This window comes from Talpa occidentalis, unplaced genomic scaffold (genome assembly GCF_014898055.3).
Source record: "Talpa occidentalis isolate TD23 unplaced genomic scaffold, MPIMG_talOcc4v2.1 talOcc4.7, whole genome shotgun sequence".
NCBI classification, from domain to species: domain Eukaryota; kingdom Metazoa; phylum Chordata; class Mammalia; order Eulipotyphla; family Talpidae; genus Talpa; species Talpa occidentalis.
Window position 1 is genome coordinate 14287868 of NW_023605083.1, and position 23647 is coordinate 14311514.

Consider the following 23647-nt stretch of genomic DNA (forward strand, 5'->3'; position numbering starts at 1 on the left):
CATGGGAGGAGACACCTGAAAAAAATATGGGTGAGAGACCCATGGAGAGGCTGTCCCCTTCAGGGAACCATGGTCCCCTGCTAGTAGGTCCCTTAGACTTATGACAAGCGTTTGGGCCTCAGTGGCCCCAGTTTGGGCCAACCCTGTTTAGCTGGGCATTTATCCACAAAGGGATGGGTAACTTACACACTTCATTTGGAAATTATATTCTTTCTCTTCTCTTTATTGCACACTAATTCTGTTAACGTTCTTTTCTATTGGCAGTCTTACACACTAAACATATATTCTCTCTTTATGCAGCAGATGGTGGAACCTATTTATAGAGTGTTTAAATTTGGGGGTCCTGGCTATGAAGTAAGTAAGGAAAGAGGGTCAGATGGAGATTTCTATATATCAATATTACCAAAGCACAGGACTACAGGCCAGTGTAGTGTTCAGATCCTTAGAAAAGGAACACCAAATTTTTGTTATTAAAAGTAAAAGAATCAACATGAATTTTATCATTTTATCACTAAAATTGATTTTAAAAAACAGTATTTATAAAGCACCAATCATATCTACACACACAAATATATGTACTATATATCATGCAATATATATGTTATATTTTTAATTATTAAATACTTCTAAATATTAAGGATTTAATATTTTATTAAATTAAAAACTAAATTAAATGTGTCAAACAATAGAGAAAAATAGAGGTAATTCAACCCTCATAGGTAAGATTTACTCAGTTTTATAATTATAGAAGTCTTACTAAAAATTTTTAATACAGTCTTGTGTTGCTTAATGTTTCAATCAATGACAGACTGCATATAAACCAAAGGTATGTAGATTATGCAATCTAAGTTTGTGTAAGTACACTCTATGTGCAATGATGAAATCCCATAATGCATTTCTCAGGATTTCACTGTTGTTAAGCAAAGCATGACTGTTAAGCAAAGCATGATAAAAATCTTATTTTAAATGATAAAATTTTATATAAAATATATCGACACATCTTTTTAATTCTAATTCTATAAAGGATGACAGCATACATACCAGTATATATTGTAAGGAAGCAAAATCTGCTACCTCAAAAAATGTCTAGAAGTGGCAAAAGGTTTATTTTAAGGGAGGGGCTCTGAAGGCTAGGTGATGGTGCTTTTTTTTTTTAAGATTTATTTATTTATACAAGAACCGGGGTATAGGCCAGATGGGCGGGAGGGTGAGAGGATTCACCAGAGACAGAGCGGGGAACAGAACAGGCAGACTGACGAAATACACTGCTGAGGGGAGTAGCGGGCGAGACAGGAGAGGTCTGCTTCGCCATGTGGGATTCTCGCCAGCCGGAAGAATCAAACCCGCCCTGCAGAGGCTGCAGACAGCTTCACAGTGAGGCACTCAACTGTGCCACCAGGGAGGCCCCTGTTGTGCTTTTGTGAAATACTTTTACATGTATAAAGAACTCTCTCCTTAAAGACATCTCCCTCCTCTTACCAAGAAGACCTAGCCTCCTTAACTCTTTTCAAAAACCAACAGTCATATCTTTATTTGCTTTGTTTTCCCTGGTAAACACCCTAACTGACCTTTGCTTTTGTCCATCCACTCCAACCCATAAAAAATTAGAGTTGTCAGGATGGCCAAGTGGTGTAAGCACCAGATTCAAGCACCACCTCCACCCCTTACAAACCATTCCAACCTATGTTTTAGCTGATTTATATATGATGGTGTCTGAAGCCAGGTGGGCAAGTTACTCAGTTTTACTGGGTCTCTCCCATGTATACAGGAGGTATACATGTTATCATTAAACTGTTTTGACTTTTTCTCTTATTAATCTGTCTTGATACTTATTTGACAATTTGTCCACCTAGAATGAAGAAGGGACAGGATGATTTCTTTTGAGCTTTGAAATACCTCACATGTCCTATCGAAGTCTGAGATCTTTCCACATTACTTTCTTTCAGTTGCAAAATACTCTATTATTTAGATGTACCATTCATTAATTTAGTGAAGCTTCTACAGCTAAAATTTGTAGGTTATTTGAATTTTTTGTTAGTAGTACAATATACATCTTCACTATCTACTTGTACATCTTTGAAAGTATATCTACTCAATAAGCTTCCAGAAATAGATTTGATGGGTAAAATGTACAATTATTTTCAAACAATTGTTACTAAGTTGCTACCCAGAGACTCCTACCAGTATGTACTATCATCAACATTGTAAGGCTCTATTTCCTAATATCTTTCCATTTTCATATAAATGCAAAAATTAATCTTTTTAATGACTACCTTCAATCAAAGGAATATTTTCAAGGTTCATCATGTTATATATTGTAGTATTAAGTATCTAATTTATATAGTCTAAGTTATTACTTCATAAGGATAAGGCATTCTTTAGTTATCCATTCCATAGTTGATGAACATTTAGGTTGTTTCCACTTTTGAGTTATTATGAATAACGTTGCTATAAACATCACATACAGGCTGTTATGTGAATGTATGTTTCATTTATCCTGGACAGACAACTAAGAGTAGAATTGCTGGTCATATGGAGATGCTAAATTTTTTCAAAAACTGCCAAATGTTACTCAAAAGAACTCTATATACCATGTTAGCCACCAGCAATGTGTGAGGGTTCCAAATTCTCCAAATACTCACCAAAACTTGTTATTGCCCATTTTTTATTATGGCATGCTAAGGGATGTAAAAGCATTATATCATTGTGGTTCTCATTTGCATATCCCTGAATAATGGTTTTGAACATCTTTCCACATGCTTGTTGGCCATCTGTATATCTCCTTTGAAAAAATGTCTACTTAAACCTTTAGCCTATATTTTTTAAAGATTTATTTATTTATGCATACAAGAGCTGGGAAACAGGCCAGAGGTGTGGGGGTGAGAGGATCCACCAGAGACAGAGTGGGGAACAGAATAAGCAGATTGACCAAAGCACACTGCTGAGGGGAGCAGCGGGCGAGACAGGAGAGGTCTGCTGCGCCATGTGGGTAGCTCCCTGGCCGGGGATTGAACTCATGTTGCAGTGCTGGCGATAGCTTCACAGGTTGTGTCTTAACCCCTTGGGCCACCAGGGAGGCCCTAGCCTATTTTTCAATTATTTCTCTTCTATTATTAAGATGTAAGAGGTTTTCTATAACATGTCCATTATCAGACAGTTGACTTACCAAAACTTACTAGCATTATGTAGGTTATATTTTCACTTTCTTAATAGTATCCTGGAAATATCCAAAAAAGTTTTCAATTTGGTGAAGATCAATATATCTAACATTTGCGATTTATGCTCTTTGTTGTGGTGCCTGAGTTTATAGTTTTAGCTATTATATTTTGGTCTAGAACTATTTATCTTGTACAGGTATTCAAATTCATTCTCTGGCATATGAATATCCAGTTCTCTCATTACTGTTCATTAAAAAATACTATTCTTTCTGCCACTGAAGTCACTTGACACCCAATCAATATGAGTGTAAGGATTGATTTCTGGACTCTCAATTCTTTTCCATTGATGCATATGTCTGTCGCTATGCCAATACCACGCTATCTTGATTGCCATAGCTTGTAGGAAGCTTTAAAATTGGAAAATGTTACTACTCCAACTTTCTTCTTCTTCTAGATTATAGTGGCTATTCTAGGTCCCTTGCATTTCCACATAATTGTAGGATCAGATTGTCAATTTCTGCAAAAAAGTTAGCTGTGATTGATTGCATTGAATTCATACTTCAATACAAGAGTATTTTTAATGACTTTTTTAATTTTTTACATCATTGTTCATTTTAAACAATATTTGCTTCCCCCCTTTTAACATCTTGACAAATAACAATATTAACTCATGCCACTAGAACATGGGATATCTTTCATTTACTTAGGTCATGCTTAATTTCCCTCAGTGATAAATTGTAGCTTTCAACATACAATTCTTACATTTCTTTTGTTAACTTACTGCCCAGTGTTTTATTGTTTTTTTCTATAACTGATGTAATTGCTTCCTTAAGTTCATTTTTGATTGTTCACTGATAGTCTATAGAAATACATTTCATGTTTCGAACTTGCATTGTATCCTGCAACCTTGCAAAACTAATTTATTAGTTTCTAATAGTTGCGTGTTCTTTCGCATTCTCTAACATAGAAGTTCAAGTCATCTTCAGTAGTTTACTTCTGCCTTTCTAAAATGGATGTCTTTTATTTATTTTGGTTTTCTTGCCTAATTGACTGTAACTCCAATAAAACACTGGTTGGTGAGAGTGTCCATCCTGTGTCTTGTTTCCTGATCTTGGAAAGAAAGAACTCAGTCTTTCATCATTAACAATGATATTAGTTATAGGGTTTTTTCTCTTATTATTTCTGTAATTTTTTTTAAGTAACATTAGTTTATAACACTCTTTTTTTCCTTCTCTCTTTTTTGTTTGTATTAAAGAAAGCAATGATGCTACATATAGGAAGTGTAAATAGGGCAGATTATCTACCATCATTTTAATACTAAGCTCCTATTTATGATATAAGTGGTTGAGAGACATAATTTTCTGAAAAGACTGTTTGAGGAGAAGTACAAACTTTTGGCCTCTGACAAAATTTGTCCAAAAAAAATCTTTACATTTTGGAGATTTCAGTTTTTGCTTTTTTTTTTTTTTTTTTTTTGAAGGGAAAAAATATAATAGAGACAAGCAAAACAAAGGGTCAGGCAAAATCAAACGAGTAACAAACCCTAGAAATCTGACTTTGGTACAGAGGCTACAAGTGAAGGAGACAGAAGTAAAAGGGAAGAGGAATAGACTGTGGGTATCTTGGTGGTGGGTGTGTCATGGTCACATGGATCTGAGAGGTGTGATCCTATGCCTCTGAATCACGTAGAGTTTTTGCCACAATAAAAAAAAATACCTTTTTTAAAAAGAAAAATTAAATATGAAAAATAATTTATTAAGAGATATACTAAATATTTTTAATTGATAATTGAAAAGACAAATTAATATTTTAAATACAGGTTGAACCTTTGTAACAATGGCACATAATTCCTGCAATTTCTGAACATTTTTAACTCAAGTAAGCTTTTAATTTTTTAATTTAAATACATTTTAATCTATTGCAAAGGTATTCTGAGTAAAAACAGGAGAGCATCAGAAGCTATAGTCAGCATCACAAACTGACTCCATAGTTCACCTTTTTATCAATGTCATTCTTACATACCCAGTGCACTTATAAGGACTTAAGGAGAGATTGTTCTGGTTAGCTTTCATGATCAGTATCTTTAGTTTTTCCTTTGATGATGATATCTCTTACTTCCTCATAAAGCAGTTTACTATTTCATCCCACCTTGCTTGTCAATGTTGCTTCCATGGATTTGAGCATTCCATGATCCCAACTGCTTTTATCCTATGATGAAATGTCACCCTCCTCTATGTAGTTTTTTAATTAGTTTATTTTCCCTTAGATGCTACCTTCCAATCTGAATACAGACCTTCAGCGCCCCCACTCTCTCTCTGCTTTCTCTCTCTCTCTCTCTCTCTCTCTCTCTCTCGCTCGCTCGCTCTCTCTCTCGCTCTCTTGCTCTCTCACACACACACACCCATTTTAGTTTTTCCCAAGTCACAAATGATATTTGATTTTTCAAATATTACTAAGTTATAGAAGAATAAACTTCAACAAGCTTAATGAAAAAGATTTATGCCCACATTATAGTTACAGGAGGCCAGCCATATAATGAACATATAAATTCAAGCAATACAAACACGCACACATTCAATGAATAGTATTTAATAGCATTAAATTTTTAAGGATCACTATGAAAGACAGAAAGTGATGTGTACAGTAGCAAAATGAATGATCATATATAAAAGCCACCTCTTTTCTGAGCAAAAAACAAGAACCAATATTTTTCTGTAAAAATTCAGAATAGGGTCCTTATTAGCCCATTAGTTTTGAATGCATCCTACAAAATCAGAAACATGTTCTTCTAGAACAAACCTAATAGATCATTGAAGCAAAAATATTATCAAAAAACATTAACTTTACCACAAGGCAGAGCAATCAAAGCACTTTCCAAAATCCCATCTAATGCTAGCAATCACTATTATTATATAATCAGTCAAACCCCTAAAGTATAGGGAAAAAATATACACTTGACCATTTTCAATCACAAGTTCTTTAGAGAATAAAACATTCTTTGAGTAAAACCTCATGAGAACTAGAATTCCCTTTTCAATATATGGTCTCTCCTAGAGCTGCAACTAAATATTACTGAGTGGCAGAAAAACAAACCTCAAGAAATGATGGACTTAAAAAAATTTCATTGAAGAAACCACAAAGCAAGTCCTAATAATACCAATTTAAAAATGATAGCTCCCCTGCTTCAAGAGAAGCAAATATGAAAACTCACGGTAATGACTAAAAGACCCAACTGGATCTGCTGAGCCTCTGATGGACTTTAATAGGTGTGATCACTAAGTGGGTTAAACTAGAAATATAATTTTATTTAGTAGTTGATTAAATCATTATTAAATTCATAGATTTTTGAAATTAATAGTTCAATTTTAATCAAAAAACTTTAAGAGCTAATTCAATAGCATATAAAACAGCATATGAAAATAATTTTGTTAAATCTTTTGATATCCTATGTGAAATTCTAATTGATTCTATGACAATAATATACCATTCATTTACTAACCATATCCTTTAAATCCATACATTGAATAGGAGTAATTCCATTAAAGCAGAAGTCTAATTAAGGTCAGTTGGGTTTGCATTTCTTAAATACTCACAAAAGACTCAAAACACCCAGTTTGGACTTTTCCAAAATTATGTTCTGTTTATATCCCGTGAAACAGGGGAGCTATCACTTTCCCACTGGTTGATTAACACTTATGTTTCCTAACCTAGATGATCTCTAAGGCCTCCTCCAACTGTAAAAGGCAATGCTATATTGTTATTTTTAAGTCTCAAAACTTCCTCAAGTCTTTGCATATTATTAAAAACACCTGATCACACTGGTAAACCTCTGGAGGAAAGTGGTTTTAATTTTCTTTTGCAATGCAAGAGAGAAAATAAAGACCAAGACTTGAATAATGACCACGAATATGACCTAAACTAGAAAACAAGCTGTTATTTCAAAGGGAGAGAAAAATTGTTCTAAGTAATTTATGCTTCCCATCTATATTCTACAAAACACTGAGACTATTACATGCAAAAGAGACATAACTATAGGAAAGACATACTAGGGTACAAAGAATCACGAGATGTCATTAAAACAAAGTTTCATTTCCTAAAAGCAAAGGTGTAAGTCTCCCCTTCTCATTTTCTCCTCAAAGACAATTATGAATTCAAAGCAAAACTGAAAGTCAGACTTTAAGGATGAAGAACTAGAAATACTATCTTATGAGGGTTTTAATTTGATAGCTCTTTAGAGAGACATTTTAAACCTCCCCCTCAAAGGCCACTAATCAACTGAAGGAAAAAATAAAGGAATATGAACAAGAAAGTTATATATAGAAAAGGCAATAGATGAATTGTCAAGATTAAAACATTATACTTACTATTTAAAATAATATTATTTTCATTAATTATATTTCCATTAGATAATTTTTAAATATTATGGTCAGATAAAGAAAAAAATCAACAATTCTAATAAGCATAAAACTGAGAAAATTAAAAGAGAAAGGAGAAAAGTAATAATAGGAAAAGGGGGGAAAGAGGAGAAAGATGGAAGAAAATAAAACATAAACTCATAGGAGTTTAAGAGACATGAAAAAGTAGAGAGGAATATAAATTAATTAGGTGGAACTACAGAAACTAAATCACTTTGGTTGCAACCTGAATACATTTTTCGAACACCCCATTAACTCATCAGTAAGAAACTGCAACCCAATCCATGAAGCTTTGAAAAATCAATTAGTCTACAATCTTTAGCACTATGATCAAAACAATAGTGTTTTATATGATGAATGTCAAAGATCCAAACAAGCTAACAGAAGTTCCTAATGGATTACAATTTGCCTTATTTCAAACTATCTATCAAAATGTAAAAGTTAAAAAAAAAATCTATTGGCACCAAGTAAATATTTTTGATCACAAGGAACCCCATCCTCTGTGAAAATTCAGTCTTCTTTTACTTTGTATCTAAACATTGAAGTGCTAGAAAACCAGAACTGAAAGAGTTCACGCAAATTATGTTAGTATGTCTTCACTGTTGCTATTACAATTGTGTCTCTTCCAACCTACTGAATACTGTGTTAATAATCTTGTAGATCAAATCCAAGATTCAGCTAGATGACTCTGACATGTTTTTCTCTTCCACTGATTCAACCTCTTTAACAGGAGTTAAAAGATAGGACAGCCAGTGAAACTTAGAGTAACACATAACACTAGACAGGCACCAGAATATACTACATAGAGAACTCTAAACTTTCCAGAACCCCACATCTGAAGTACTCAAATTATGAACTCAATCACAGAGCAAGCAATAACATCAATTCCTGAATTTAGAGCACATTAAATATCTCGAGACTGCATATGATATTGGATCATCTAAAAATGACACGTTAAATTTTACTCATCATTACCTTTCTATCTGGGTATCATTGATTTCTCCAGCATTTCTTAATATAACCCAGAGTCTCCACCTTTTGGACAAGGAGAAAAAACATTCACTTTCCTCAATAATTGATATTGAGGAAATGAAAGTAGTGTGAATGAAAAGGAAGTAATAAGTCTCTGAGTAAGGGAACAAGATAAAGAATATAAACTTGACTATAAACTTTATGCCCTCCTTGTTGAGGCTCCCAGCAAACTACAAAGTTAGGAGCATGCATCAACCAAATATATCCATTCACCAAATGTTTGTTATGTTATGTTATATCCAACAAATATTTACGCTATGTTATTGTTTAATTCATTCACAATCTCTTGAAAGCGGTAATACACATCAGATTTAGGTGAGTGTTGTGATGAACATGCCAGACTAAATATTAAAGGAACACAAAGACAGAAAAGGGAAGAAGTCTGACATTAGGTGGATGCCAAAGAAGGAAAAGATGGACTCATGGAAAGCTTTACAGATTGCAAGATATCAGAGCTGGGAGCTACAGGATGTACAGGAAGTTGTACAGGATGTACAGGAAGTTGAAGGAGAAAAGAAGAAAAACATAGGTCTATGTGCTTCAAAAGAAGAAACAACCTAACGAAGAACAAAAATGCATAAAAACATATAATTCATTTAGGAAGCAAAAGTACTCTAATATGGCTGAAGCAGCACAGATGGAGGGCACACTTCAGCAGGGGAAGGAGGGAGTAGGATAAAACAAGGGTGCTGGGAATTGTATGGGGACTATAACCAAGATGAAAATGCATATATTGTACAAAAATGAAAAATTATATAAAAAATATATAAAATTTAAAAAATGAAAAAAAGGAAGCTGGAAAAACTAACATGGAGTCACAAAAAGGCCTTCAACTACATGTCAAGAAGCTGGAAATATAAAAAACAATGTAAACCAATATTACCTCCATAAAAGAAGAAAACCCCTGAATATACATTCCTAAAAGTCTACAATTCAGAATTTTCACTAGTACAGCTAATTTTCCCAATTATCACAAGGAAAAGAGGTTCTATTATGTACATCTTTGTTATAATCAGCATCTGCAGTTTTGAAATTTTATATCAATGTCACTAAAAATACTCCCATACTATCCATTGTATATAGGGGGGAAATCTGTTAAATATCAAATTTCACCCAATAAAGTAATTGCCATAGGGAATTCTTTTTTTATCCTTACCATTACAAGTTCTTCTTGTAATTCACTGCAACTTTTTTCATTATACTGGAGTCTCTTTGATAGGTCTATAATTACTTTCTTCTGTTCCTCAATCTCTTCATTTAGTTTCTTGTTTTTGGAGAAATACTCTCTTTCTAATCTGAAAAGTTAAAGTATTAGAGCAGATTTTTCAAATATTCTTTTACTGACTCCTATTACACACTTAAGTGGCAGATGTATCATGGACTTGTGACAAAACCCTTTAAAACCCACCTTTGGGGTTATGCTTTATCAAGGTTGTAAACACTAACAGTGCTACTTTTTTATATACTTTGGGGTAATATATTTAGAAAAATTAATTCCTATATACTGAGTGAAATGAAACAAATTTATATTAAGTCCATTCAACATTATATCTTAGACTAGTGTTGTCCTAAATTAAATTTAAACTAGATTTGCAGATTACCATGATTTCCTGCTTCCTACCATTGCCGTCATTATCAGTTACTACAGCTAATGAGGATTTGATACATTGAAAACTCTAAACTAAAGAGATGATTGAAAAGCTTTAGTTCATACTATAAGTTGTAGGTGGAAAAAATATAACTAAGAAAATTGGATTACAGAAATATAGAATATTCTAAAATTATATATTTATATAATTATATTACCGAATATATACTTGTTAAAATAGGCTTATTGTTACCAAATCTTAGCTAAGGTCTTCAAAATGTGTGTGTGTGTACTCCACCTACTGATAGATATATATCTATATCTATATATGTATGTATGTATACCATCTAAAATAATGCAATGTAGGAATGTTCATTGTTAATGAAACTACTAACCAAAATTGTAACTCAGAAATATACAGTTTTTTCCTACTGTCTTTTAGTGAGATCCTGCCTGTATCTACCTGGGAGAAAACAGAAGCTTAAGAACTTAAACACCAGTGATGTTCAGGTAGCATGTTCTCATTATCACCAATTGGTAAACCATTCTATATGGTTTAATAACAGGTATAATAATGTCCCACCCCAAAACTCACTATTCTCAAAGTTGCAAAATAAAGGTATGATTTAATTTGAAGATTTAAAATGTAACAAGTCTTCTTTTGGAAAACATTATCCAAAATTTAGAAATACTTTGCAACATTAATACTTAAGAGTTTGTGACTCTAAAAAATTTTAAAGAAGTTTCTGAGGAAGACTCAGAATTAAAAATAGAAAAGAAATGACTTAATCCAATCATCCCTCATGTCATGCCATTCCTTCTAATACCATAGATAATTAGAATGGAGGAGGCTGTCATAATAGAGGGTATAAAGGGAATGGACATGTAATAAGGAAAGGGATGTCAAAATGGATACTGTCCTTTAATTATTACTCATTTTTGTTTATTGCTTATTAATTATCATCAACATGGCATAGAGATAGAGGGGTGAAGAACAGATACAGGACATTATGGTAAAGCATTTCGTAGTATTAGCAGATGCTTAGTTGTATTTAGAATAAGTGCTTATTAATATTTAGAATTGTTAGTTGGTGTTTACAGGAAAACAAAATTTGAATATAAAATTTTCAAGCACAAAATCACAAATAATAACAAAACAAACTTAAGGGAAAATTTTGCTTCAAGGTCCAATTACAAAAGTTCTTAAATTAAAATCTGAGAACTTAATTGTTAGCAGGTATCTTAAAATTCATCTAGCCTAATCTTTGAAGGACTCTCTTCTTCAATATCCACAATTGAGAATCATCTACTCTCTGTTTTGAGCTCCCCAAGAGAGGGAACTTACTAGTTTTCCAAAGAAACCTATTATTTCACTGCTGGAAAACTTGAGTTGTTGGGAGTGCACTCTGATTTCTTGGAGTTTCACTTGTAGGTCCTATCCATACCTCACAGCAACAGTAAAGAAGTCTGCACTATATTCTACATAAATGCTTTCCAACATATTTATACATAAATGTGCAGGTTCAAGCAAAGGTCCAAAGGAAATAAAAGAAGGTAAGTATTTAGATTAACGTTCACAGAATGTCATTTAAGTCATCCTAGAGGAGAATTAAAAAAAATTAAGATGCACAGTACATCTTGGACTTGTGACAAAGTCCTTTAAAACCCACCTTTTGGGTTATGCTTTATCAAGGTTGTTAAGAATTACCAGTTTTGAAATATTACAAGCATTACTAATAAAGGTAATCACAAAGGGTTTTATATTTTTTCAGATTTCAGTCTTTTTCAAGTACCATTTTTATTTTTGTCATACATATAGTTGCTACTATTTAAATAATACATATCTTTAACTCATTTCTTAAGTTAAAAGAATTTAAAAGAAATCTTTATATTACCATTGTAAATGGAAAAATTATCTATTTGTCGTAAATGGAAACTAACCATAAAAATAAATACATAACTCTACAGTACCAACTTATTGTGTTGCATATCTACAACAGCATGCATTTCACCCTCTGGGGGAAAATGGTTTAAAACCTCCACTATTAATTCTTTTTGGCAAAATATATATTAAAGAATCATAAATTACTTACTAGTTGAGCACTCTCATCCTAATTAAACCTCAATTTTTATGTTTGTAAAACAGGGAGAAAAAGAGTAGCTGTCTCATAAGGTGTCACATTAATTTCAAAAACCCATGAAATGATGTGCATAAAATGAGCCAGACAGCATGCCAGTCAGTAGTAACAGTATTACTTCTACTATTATTTCTCCAGTTTGAAAACAATCTCAACCCATTATAGAAATCAGGGTCTTTAATGACCCTGATACCGTTTTATACCAACAAATATAATCTAAAATATATTAATATATTTACTTTCTACAAATGCATTTCTGAGACTACGAAAAATAGTCACAACACTTTAAAAGGCAAAAAAGCATTTCCATATTTACCTATAGAGAGAAATACATGTTTTAATGTTATATATTTCAGTAAGCCCCTTACCCACAATCTATCACTAAGATTAACGGAGTTATATTTAAAATACTACACCTGATCCAGCCCCTATGGAAAACATTATGGAGATTTCTCAAAATATTAAAAAATACATTAACCACATGATTGAGCAATTCCACTCCTAGATATCTACCCAGATAATACAAAAACACTAATTCAAAGGGATATATGCATTCCTATGTTCGTTGCATAACTATTTTCAATAGCCAAATTATAGAAATAACCTAAGTACCCAAGAACAGAGGATTAGATCAGAAAAATGTGGTGTATATACATAAACATATACATACTTGTATATACACATGTGTATATACACACACACACAAAAGAATACTATTCAGCTGCAAAAAAAAAAATTAACTCTTGCTATTTGAGACAACATGGATGGAACAAAAGAGGAGAAAGTGAAATAAGTCAGGAGAGAGATGAAAACTAGATGGTATCACTTACATGTGAAAAACAGAGAAACAAAATAATGGATTAAACAAAACCTAACCAGAATAAATTCTTGACATCTGACCTCAAAACTGAGCCAACCAGAATGGTGGGAGTGGGGGAGAGAGGGGATCTAATGGAACATAGTAGAGGATTATTGGGGTTTCGGTGGTGGGCATGGTGTAAAACATTCATATGTAGTGGTTTGAACCTATAACCCTTAAAACAAATACAATGATACAAACCAACTTTAACTCAATAAACATAATTGGAAAAAATAATAATAAAACACTACACTTCACACTTACATAGGTTTCACAAGCTTCATATTAATTTAGAAAATTTAAAGTAAATTAAATTTAAGTAAAACACTTACAAATTTAGTTTTGCAAAGCTCTCTTGTGCATTATGCTTTTCTCGTTCATACGCACTTTCAACTTCTTTGAATTCATTCTTTATCATTTCCAAATCAGAAACAGCTTCTGCTTGGCTGGCCTTTTCCACCTGCAATGCTCCTTCTAGGTCTCGAATCCGTAACTACCAGATGACAAAGAAGTAATTAAAGGAGGCAAGAAATGATAGCATTGATCTCATATTGATTAGAATACTTTATCAACAGTATATTATCATTCACCCAAACATTTTTTTTCTGTCTGCTTTGGCTTAAAAAGGAAAATAAATAAGAGACAATTTATTCTTTTCTCAACATGTTTAATAGAATGGAGTAAAAGTGGAAGAATAAAGAACTGACTTATCTATTAAAAAAATGCATAGTCTGATATCACATAATTCATCCCATCAACATGCTTCATTTTGACCTACTATTTGTACATTTATTTTATAAAATACAATAAACTGACTGGTTTTTGAAAATGAAACTGTCCTTCCTCTCCTATAGAAATTACCACTACTTGAACATCTCTATGAGCTGAAAATGTGAACTGATCATTTTCTTCTTGGAGAAAACTGTAGCAAAGTGAAGTTTTTATTATAAAATAAAACTATTGAACATATTTATAGTAACTGATAATTGAAATATATTATATTGATACATAGGTTGATAATTGATACAAGTATTAAGATAGCTAGAATATGTTTCAACCAATAATAAAATATTTTTCTTAACTCTACAAATTGATAAAAATAATAATCTGCAGGCAAAATGTGAAAGAGGGTACTGGATTAAGCATGACTGGTCTGAGGTAAGACTTTAAGCTGAGTTATAGGGAGATGGGGGGTTTATTTTACTGTTGTATATACTTGAAATTTTACATAAAAAGACGTTTTTAAAAACTAGATTCTCTATATACATGAATAATAGAATAAACAAAGGCCATTCTCATTAAAGAATGATATATAGCTTAAAAAAGACGACATAACAACTTTTGAGAAGGAAGTTCTCCATGTGGTTTTCTGTGTAGTGTTAATATATACTGAAAAGAATGAAGTTGAGATCTCTGTATATGGTATGCTATATTTAGAGTGCACAAACAAAAAATTAGTTGCAGCCAAGAAAGTAGAGTTATGAGAGGGACAGGAGTGAAAGAAAGAGTTCTCAATGATTTAGTAATTGTTTTTGGTTTGGTTTGGTTTTAAAGATTTATTTTATGCATACAAGAACTGGGGTCTAGGTTAGAGGTGTGGGGTGTGTTGGGTGGGGGGGTTGAGAGGACTCACCAGAGACAGAGAAGGGAGCAGAACAGGCAGATCTACTGAAATACACTGCTGAGTGAAGCAGCAGGCAAGACAAGATAGGTCTGCTGCGCCATGTGGGTTAGCTCCCTGGCCAGGGATTGATATGCTGCAGTGGCTGGCGATAGCTTGATAGCACTGAGACTTTAAGGCCTGCACCACCAGGGAGGCCCCAATTTAACATTGTTTTGATTTTTGAACTACGGGGGTATTTCACTTTTTCAGAATACTAAGGTAAAAATTAAAAGTTTCAAAAAAGGGAGGGGTAGAAAAATGCTTTACAAATTAATCTATACAAATAATAATAACCATAATTATTAAATTCCAATTTTCAAAAAATGAGCAAATTCTAAACCATTTCAAAGGCAAATTCATCCCATGGCAGTTGATAAAAGATCGTTCTGTAATAGGTCAGATCATAAGTATTTTGGACTATGCAAGCGATAAGATGCAAGCCTGTGGCAAATATCCACCCTGCCTCTGTAACAAAGAAGCAACTACAGAAAAGAAAAAACTTCACAAGCACAGACCGAATTGGCCTGGGGCTATCCTGTGTCTACTCTACTGTAGTCAAAGCCCTCCTCAACCACAGCCTTACAGTAAGTATAATATTGAGTATTCTACCAATGCTCCCATTTCAAATGCAAATCTCAGTTCTCTGAACATGCTGTTTTTCCTACTTGCTATAATACAACTTATGAAAATCCATACCAAAAAAAAAATGTGTTGACATTTTACCTGAATAATTTCAGAATTAAATTTTGATTCCAAATGGGCTGTTCTTTCTGCTTCAATATTTTCTTCTAATTTCCTCACTCTTAGAGTAGTTGCCTGAAAACAAATTAAAAGCTTAAACTCATACACATTGTTTTTCAAGTGCATACAGATCACTATATTCCAGGATTGTAATTATTATGTTGTATTACTGTAGATTTGTTTGTTTGGTTTGCCTTTTTTTTTTTTAACTTGGCAGAAGCAGAATATAAAAATGATGCTAGGGAAGAATTCTCCAGAGTTTGCTGTCTTTTTCCTTTTTATTGGGTACAACTTACATATAAACCACACATATTGAAAGTACATAAACTGGTAAATCTTGACATATATATACTACTGACAACCACCAATCTGCTTTTTCTATGAGTTCAGCTTTTTCAGATTCCACATATAAGTGAGGTCATGCAGTATTTGTCAGAAGAGAAGGAGAGGTGGAGGAAAGGACTTAGAAGGAAGGAAGCATTAGTTACAGAGTACATGCCTTTTACTTTCTTTTTTTTTTAAAGATTTATTTTTATTTATTTATACAAGCACTGAGTACAGTCAGAAGCGCGGGAGGGTGAGAGAATTCACCAGAGCCAGAGCAGGGAGCAGAGCAGGCAGAAGGACTTAAGTACACTGCTGAGGGGAGCAGCGGGTGGCAGGAGAGGTCTGCGCACCATGTGGGACCCTCCTCCGGTGGCCAGGGAGCAGCCGGGGATCGAACCGGCGGTGCAGACGCTGCGGGCAGCTTCGCAACCTGGTGCTCAACCGCTGCGCCACCGGGGAGGCCCGCCTTTTACTTTCTTGATTAAATTTATTCTTGAGTATTTTGTTGTTTCTGATACTGCTGTTAATGGAATTGTTTTATTTCTTTTTAGGTAATCCATTGTTAGTATATAGAAATGCAAACTGAAAATGCCTACATTCTTAATGGTGCTTACTCCTTAGGTGGCCATCATTGGTGTTCTCCAAACAGTACACAAGAAATCACTATTCATGTCAAGTTACAGGAAGTTTTACAGTAGCCAAAAGGATGAGACAGAATTACTTGTCTATGGCAAATTTGAAAAATAACTCTAAATGGTGTAAGCTGATTCTGATATCCTAAAATCTTTAACCCTTTGTAAAACTTAGAACAATGCAGAGGCATTACAGTACACCTAGCATTACCCATAGAGGGGAGTATCTTGGTCAATGAGCTTCTTTCCCAGGTGGATAACTGACAAAGTTTCTCCAACAGTGGCCATATTCTGAGAGTCTCATGATTTAGATTGTTATACCACTATTAGTAAGGTCCCTGAGTTCTTTCTGGTTCTGTAGATTATGTATTAAACAAGTTATACTATAAGAATTACAGTATTTCACATTGGTTATTCTGTGATTACTTTGGCGCATTCCCAATAGAGAATAAGAATAAGATAATGGGTAGGCCTCTTTCTGAAGTAAAATTTTCTATAAAATTGACTTCAACATAATTGATGGTGTTTTTCTGAGTTTCATCAGATATTACAACTCATGCCTCACTTGATTTCATAAAGCAAACACGTCTCTGTATTCAAAAAAGACTTCAAATTCCTAGGATTCTATTCTTCTTGTCAAGGTAGAAGGATGTTCATCTGGGAGAAGTCAGAGTACATTACCACAGACACCCAGCAACTTTACATAGTCTAAATCTTGGCAGACTCCAATGATTACTGCTGTCCTTGATCCTGGAATTTTTTTTTTCTCAAAATATAAAGCACAGGTGGAACTTCTGCAATGAAGACACCTTATCTAAAACCACAAATTGATGAAGGATATAGTCTTGAAATTTTGAAATGTCTGGGCCAAGGGCAGAGTTAGCAGGGAAGCATAGTCTCTAAACTCCGGCATAATTATTTTATCATTCATCAATGTGGTGCATGGATCAACAGTTCAGTTGTTTTATTGTTAAATAATTGTTCCACTGTGTTGATATACCACAACTGGTTTTTCAGTTTTCCTGTTGATGGAAACTTGAGTTGTTTCTAGTTTTAGTTCTTACAAATGAAACTACTATGAGCATTTGTACACTTTTTTTTTTGGTCTCCTTTTTTATTGAGATAACGGTACCTCACATTATTTTATACTATATGATTTAGAGGTATAGGATTGCACCTACAGTGGTGAAAGTGTGCATCTTTGTCTCTTATCAGATCTTAACGGAAATAGTTTTTCACCATTGACAATGATGTAGCTGTGGGTTTGTCACACATGGCCTTCACTATATTGAGGAATGTTCCATCTATTCCCAGTTTTTCAAGGGTTTTCATCATAAATGGATGTTGAATCTTATCATATGCTTTCTTGCCATCTAGTAATAGGATTATATGATCTTTATCATTCCTTTTATTGATGTGAAATATGCTGATTTTTGGATGTTGAACCACACTTGTGGCCCAGGAATAAATCCTACTTGGTAATGGCATATGACCGTTTTAATGTATTGTTGAATTCAGTTTGCTAAGGTTTTGTTAAGGATTTTTGTAACTGTGTTTATTAGGAAGAGTGGTTTATAGTTTTCTTTTCTTTTTTTTGGAAGTGATTGAGAAGGTAAGCTATTAGTTCAGCTTTGAAAGCTTAGTAGAACGACCTTATGAAACTGTTTGGTACTGGACTTTTGTTTTTGGGAGATTTTTTATTACTGTTTCAATTTCCTTGGTTATAATTATCTGTTCAGGTTTTCTATTTCTTACCTATTCAGTCTCAGATGATTAAATTTTTCTAACAATTTGTCCAACTTTTTTAATTATTCAATTTATTGGCATACATATATTCCTAGTAATCTCTTATAATCCTCCAAATTTCTGAAACGTTTGTTGTAACTTCTCTTTCATTTATGATCCCATTTATTCGAATTTTCACTTTTCTTTTCCTTGTGAGCCTAGTCAGAATTTTGTCTATTTTGTTTAATTCCCCCCCCCAAAAAAAAAAAAAACCCAGCTTTTGATTTCATTAGTCTTTTGGAATGACTTTTTGATTTCTACTTCATTTATTTCTGCTCTAATTTTTATTATTTCCTCACTTCTACTCACTTTGGTTTTATTTATTCTTCCTTTTCTATTTTTTTAAGATATATTTATTTATGCATACAAGAACTGGGGTACAGGCCAGAGGTTCCAGGAGTGAAAAGATTCACCAGAGACAGAGTGGGGAACACAACAGGCAGATCTACTGAAATACACTGCTGAGGGGAGAAGCGGGTGAGACAGGAGAGGTCTGCTGCACCATGTGGGTTGCTCCCTGGCTGGCTGGGGATAGAACTCGTGCTGCAGTGACTGGCAATAGCTTGATAGCGCTGTCTTTAACCCCTGCACCACCAGGAAGTCCCCCTTTTCTATTTCTTTAAGGCGAGAGACAAAAAAATATTTATTTGTGCTATTTCTTGTTTCTTGCTATAGGCCTGTACTGCTATGTATTTCCCTTAGTACTGTTTTTGCTGTATTCTATAAATCCTGGAAGATTGTGTTGTGTCCTCATTATCATTCGTCTCAAAGTATTTTTCAGTTTCTTCTTTGACTTCTTCATTAGACCAACTGTCATTCAGTAGTATGATGTTCAGTCTCCACATGTTAGAGGTTTGTCCTGCTTTCTTTAAGTGGTGAGTTCTAGTTTGATACTACTGTGATCAGAGATGTTTGGTATGACTTCACTCTTGACAAATTTGTTGACACTTGTCCCGTGACACAATATATGGTCAATCCTGGAGAATGTACCATGTGCATTTGAGAAGAATGTGTATTCAGCTTTTTAGGAGGGGTGCAGTGTCCTATAAATGTCTATTAATCCCATGTGGTCTAATTCTTTGTAAAACCACAAAATTCTTATAAAAAAAAACATGGGGGAAAATCATTATGACCTCAGACTTGGCAACATATATATATTTTTATATATATAATGCCATATTCTATATAATGCCATAAGCACGAGCAACAAAGAAAATACTGGATAACTGGACTTCATAAAATTTAAAAATTTGAGCATCGAAGTGAAAATGCCATCTTAGAGAATTGGTAAAAATATTTACAAGTCATGTAGTTAATAAAAGTCTAATATGCAGAATATATAACTATTAAAACAAAAAATACAAACTCAATTTAAAAAGTGAATAAAGGTCAGCAATCAAAAAAGATAAACACATGCAGTTTGCAGCAACATGGATAGAGCTAGAAGGGATCATGCTCAGCGAAATAAGTCCGAAAGAAAAAGAAAAATACCGGATGGTCTCACTCATAGCAGGAATTTAGAAAACCTAAATAACGGACCAGGGAAAAGACTAATTAATACAAAGTAAAAATCAAAATCAACAAGCAACTATAAACCAGAAACACACGATGGGGAAGATAAGAAGGATTAGGGTCAAAATAAGGGGGGGTGCAATTGTACGGGAAATATAACCAAGATAAAATTGCATACTTTGTGTAAAAATGAAAAATGATGTAAGAATTACATAAAATAAAATATTAAAAAAATAAAATGCACAAAAAATAAATAAAAAAGGAGTAAAGGGTTTGAATAAACATTTCTCCAAAAGATATGCAAATGTCCACTAAGTACATAAAATGATGTTCAACATTATTAGCCATTAGGGAAATGCAAATTAAAATCACAAGAGGTATATCTTCACGATAACTAAGATGATCAGAATTTAAAAATGGAAAATAACAAGTATTGGTGAGGATGTAAAGAAATTTGGAAACCACATTTATTAATGTTAAGAATATAAAATAGTGCCATCATTATGGAAAACAGTTCCTCAAGAAAGTTTAAAGCATATCAAAAATCCAGCAAGCCCATTCCCAGGTATATATTCAAAAGAAATATAAACATGTTCAAAAAAAATTACAAACAAATGTTCATGGCAGCATTTTTCATAATAGCCAAAAGGTGGAAAGAACACAGATGTCTATTAAGCAATGAATGAATGGATAAACAAAATATGGTGCATGCATACAACAGAAAATTATTCATTCATAAAAAGGACTTGAACACCAATACAATATGGATGAACCTTGAAAATGTTAAGTGAAAGAAACCAGACACATATTGTATTATTTCACTTATATGAAAAGCCAGAAGAGATAAACCCATAGAGAAAGAAAAAAGTAACAACCACCTAAATCAAGATTTTAATTCCCACTATAGTAGAGAAATTCTTATGTATAGCAAAATTAAAAGAAGAGCTTCACAATACTAATAGTAGATAGGCCAATACTAGTAAAATAAAATTCTTTAACCCCAAAAGGATGATGTTCCTGTCATTTTATGGATTAAAACATTTTGAAATTGACTTTCTCTGTATTGAGTATGCTTGTTTTATATTCTGTAATTCAGAAAGTGTCTTAACTAATAAGGAAACAGCTCAGAGACACTGAGACTAAAAGATGAGACAAGCAAATAGCTAATAAAGAGTACACAGAGAAAAGAAAACAATCTAAAAACGTTAATATTATTTCAGATTCTCAAAAGCATATAAGCAACTTTCTGTACAAAAATGGTAGTCCTATATTTTATTAAAACAGATTATTCATGATTCCATGATAAGAAACTAACAATTCAAGGTTTCTTTTCATTTCTACAGTGTATGTTACTCATATTACTTAGCTATCTAATTTCCACTCTAAAAGTCAAGAGGTTCTGTTTTTCCTGTCTAGGTAAAACCATACAACTTCAAATAATAAACCAGAGAACACATCTGTATTTCACACCTCCCAGTTTGAGAGAAATATCCAGAAAACAAAATTGTATACTGTTCATGCTTACTAACCTATCAATCAATATTGAAAGTCAAATAATATTCAAATATTTAAACCTTCCAAGAGTTGGGTTTATTGATATATGTAATTAAATCAAAGTCTTAATAAATGTTTTTCCTCCTTCTATTCTGGTGAATTAATTCTTATGTCCAGCAGAGGGTGCCAGAGGAACATCAACATGCTCCATTTAAAAAAAAAAAATCCCATTAATAGCCTAAGAGAACTAGTAGAAAAATCAGAAAAAAGTGTAATCAAAAAGCGAGGGCATAAAGCATAACAATTCAGTTTAAAATACAACATCCAACACATTTGTACATATCACAGAACAATTTATATATGTTTTTCTATAATAAAAGTATTACACTAGGAAAGCAGAATTCTTTATGTAACACGATGAGCACATATTTTACTACTTTCTGGATGCCATGACCTTTCCTACTGCAATATACTGCCCATAAAGTTTTATTACAGCAAATGTTATTTACTCATCTCACCTAATTATTTTATGATTTATATCTCATTAAGTTACACTATGCCCAATTAAATAACCTACCCCACTAAAGAAAAGTGAATGTTCTAAGAAGGCACTAGAGAGATGGATGCCTCTCATCCAATCCTTTGGTACATGTTATTTTATCATTAACAAAGGCCATAGCCACCAATTCCAATTCAGCAGCACAACTAATCAAATATATCCAGACCATATTTGTTGTCCACATATTTGCTCCATGGCTCCCAAGGACCTGTTCCAAGTTTCATGAAAGTTGTACCAATGTGTAAGTGAATTTGCTGAAAGATGGGCAAAATCCTCTCCTACTACATTCATTCCTCCATAAATAGAGTAAATCCAGCTCAGAAGACACACATGAACTGAAATCAGTGTCACAGAAATATTTGATATATGATATTTACCCGCTAAAACAGACATCAAGAAAAATAGGGTAGTACAAGGTAAATGGAAGTGATCAGGTTTTTTCCACCCTCCCACCATTAGCCATCAATGGTTGACACCTGTGATCTTACACGCAGGCCTCTTGGCAGCACTTTGAGTGTGGCATGGGTGTGCGTGAGTGGGCACAGCTGATCCAGAGACTGAGCCTATAAGGGCGGGGAGGCAGCAGAGGATGGGAGAGGGGCAGAGGACGGTGTGGGAGAGAGCTGTGGAGTGTCGGAGAGCATCAAAGAGCTTCAGAGAGGAAAGAGCATATAGGGATTCACAGGGGGCCCAAGTTTCTGTCTCCTTGCTGGCTTGTCTCCCTTATACTGTGGGGACGATGCCAAGGGCTCCAGGTTTCTCTTTCGAGCTGCCTGAACCGATGATGAAACTACCTGGCCTGGGATAGCTGCAGAACAGGTAGGAAATATCACATGTAGATTTCTCAGTAGTATGTTATATGGCACTGTTTCCAAGTTATATGAAATTTACTCCAAAATACCCACAGCTATAGAAACAAAAAATGATTGTTTATTTAATAACCATTTTTTTTAGATTTTATCACCTGTATTTCCCTTGAATGACATTTTCATAATAAACCAACATAGTAATAATCCATCTTCAAAAAGATGATTCTAGGGGACTGATCATTATAATTATTAATTATATGATACAATAACTGATCATTATTAATTCTATAATGATGATGTTAGTGGTAGGTATATTTTGTTCTATTTTTCTGGATGTAAATAATTCTACGTCTGTTAACAATCAACTATAGTATTTATTCCCTGTGTGGAGGGGAAAAAAGAGTAACTGCTGTACTTTTAGTCCTGAAGCTGAAAGTATTTATTACCAAGAATACATCTCAAAGGGTCAATTTCTAAGTATTTGAAAAACAAAAACCATCTAGTATCACCCGTCTTCCCTGCATCATATATTGGGAGGATCATAACTAAGAACAACGGATGAGTCCTGAACAATTTCTTTTCCTAGTCAAAGAACTTGAAAGATGATGTTATTTAATCAGTCTGACCCGTAATGTGAGTTTTCTTAGTAAAGAACTTACTTTGCTAAGTGCCATGTGTACATGGGGCGGTACTGACATTGATGCAGGATATCAAGACCACAATTGCATACTGTAGGGTAAAGAAAATATCAGGCTTTTCTGCCCTTCCGCCATCAGGATAGATGATGGATCCTTGTCCTGAATGCATGCCTGATGGCGGGCACCTGGAATAGGGTGTGGGCATAGGTAGATGGGGTTCAGCTGAGCTAAGACTGTGCTTTTAAGGGCGGCATCACGGGGACGCCAGCAGCAGCAGTAGAAGCCGAAGCAGAAGCC

The 23647-nt window shown here is 33.7% G+C and overlaps 1 protein-coding gene across 7 annotated transcripts in view; it reads right to left on the reverse strand.

The window, feature by feature from the left end:
* CCDC171 (coiled-coil domain containing 171) overlaps nt 1-23647 on the reverse strand; it is a 255246-nt gene that overhangs the window by 174509 nt on the left and 57090 nt on the right. For all 7 annotated transcript variants that reach the window (XM_037495466.2, XM_037495468.2, XM_037495465.2 and 4 more), the window contains exons 9-11: nt 15577-15669; nt 13523-13683; nt 9762-9900 (exon numbers count right to left, since the gene is read on the reverse strand). In XM_037495466.2, the coding sequence (XP_037351363.1) occupies nt 9762-9900; nt 13523-13683; nt 15577-15669 (393 nt within the window). The remainder of the gene's footprint in view (nt 1-9761; nt 9901-13522; nt 13684-15576; nt 15670-23647) is intronic.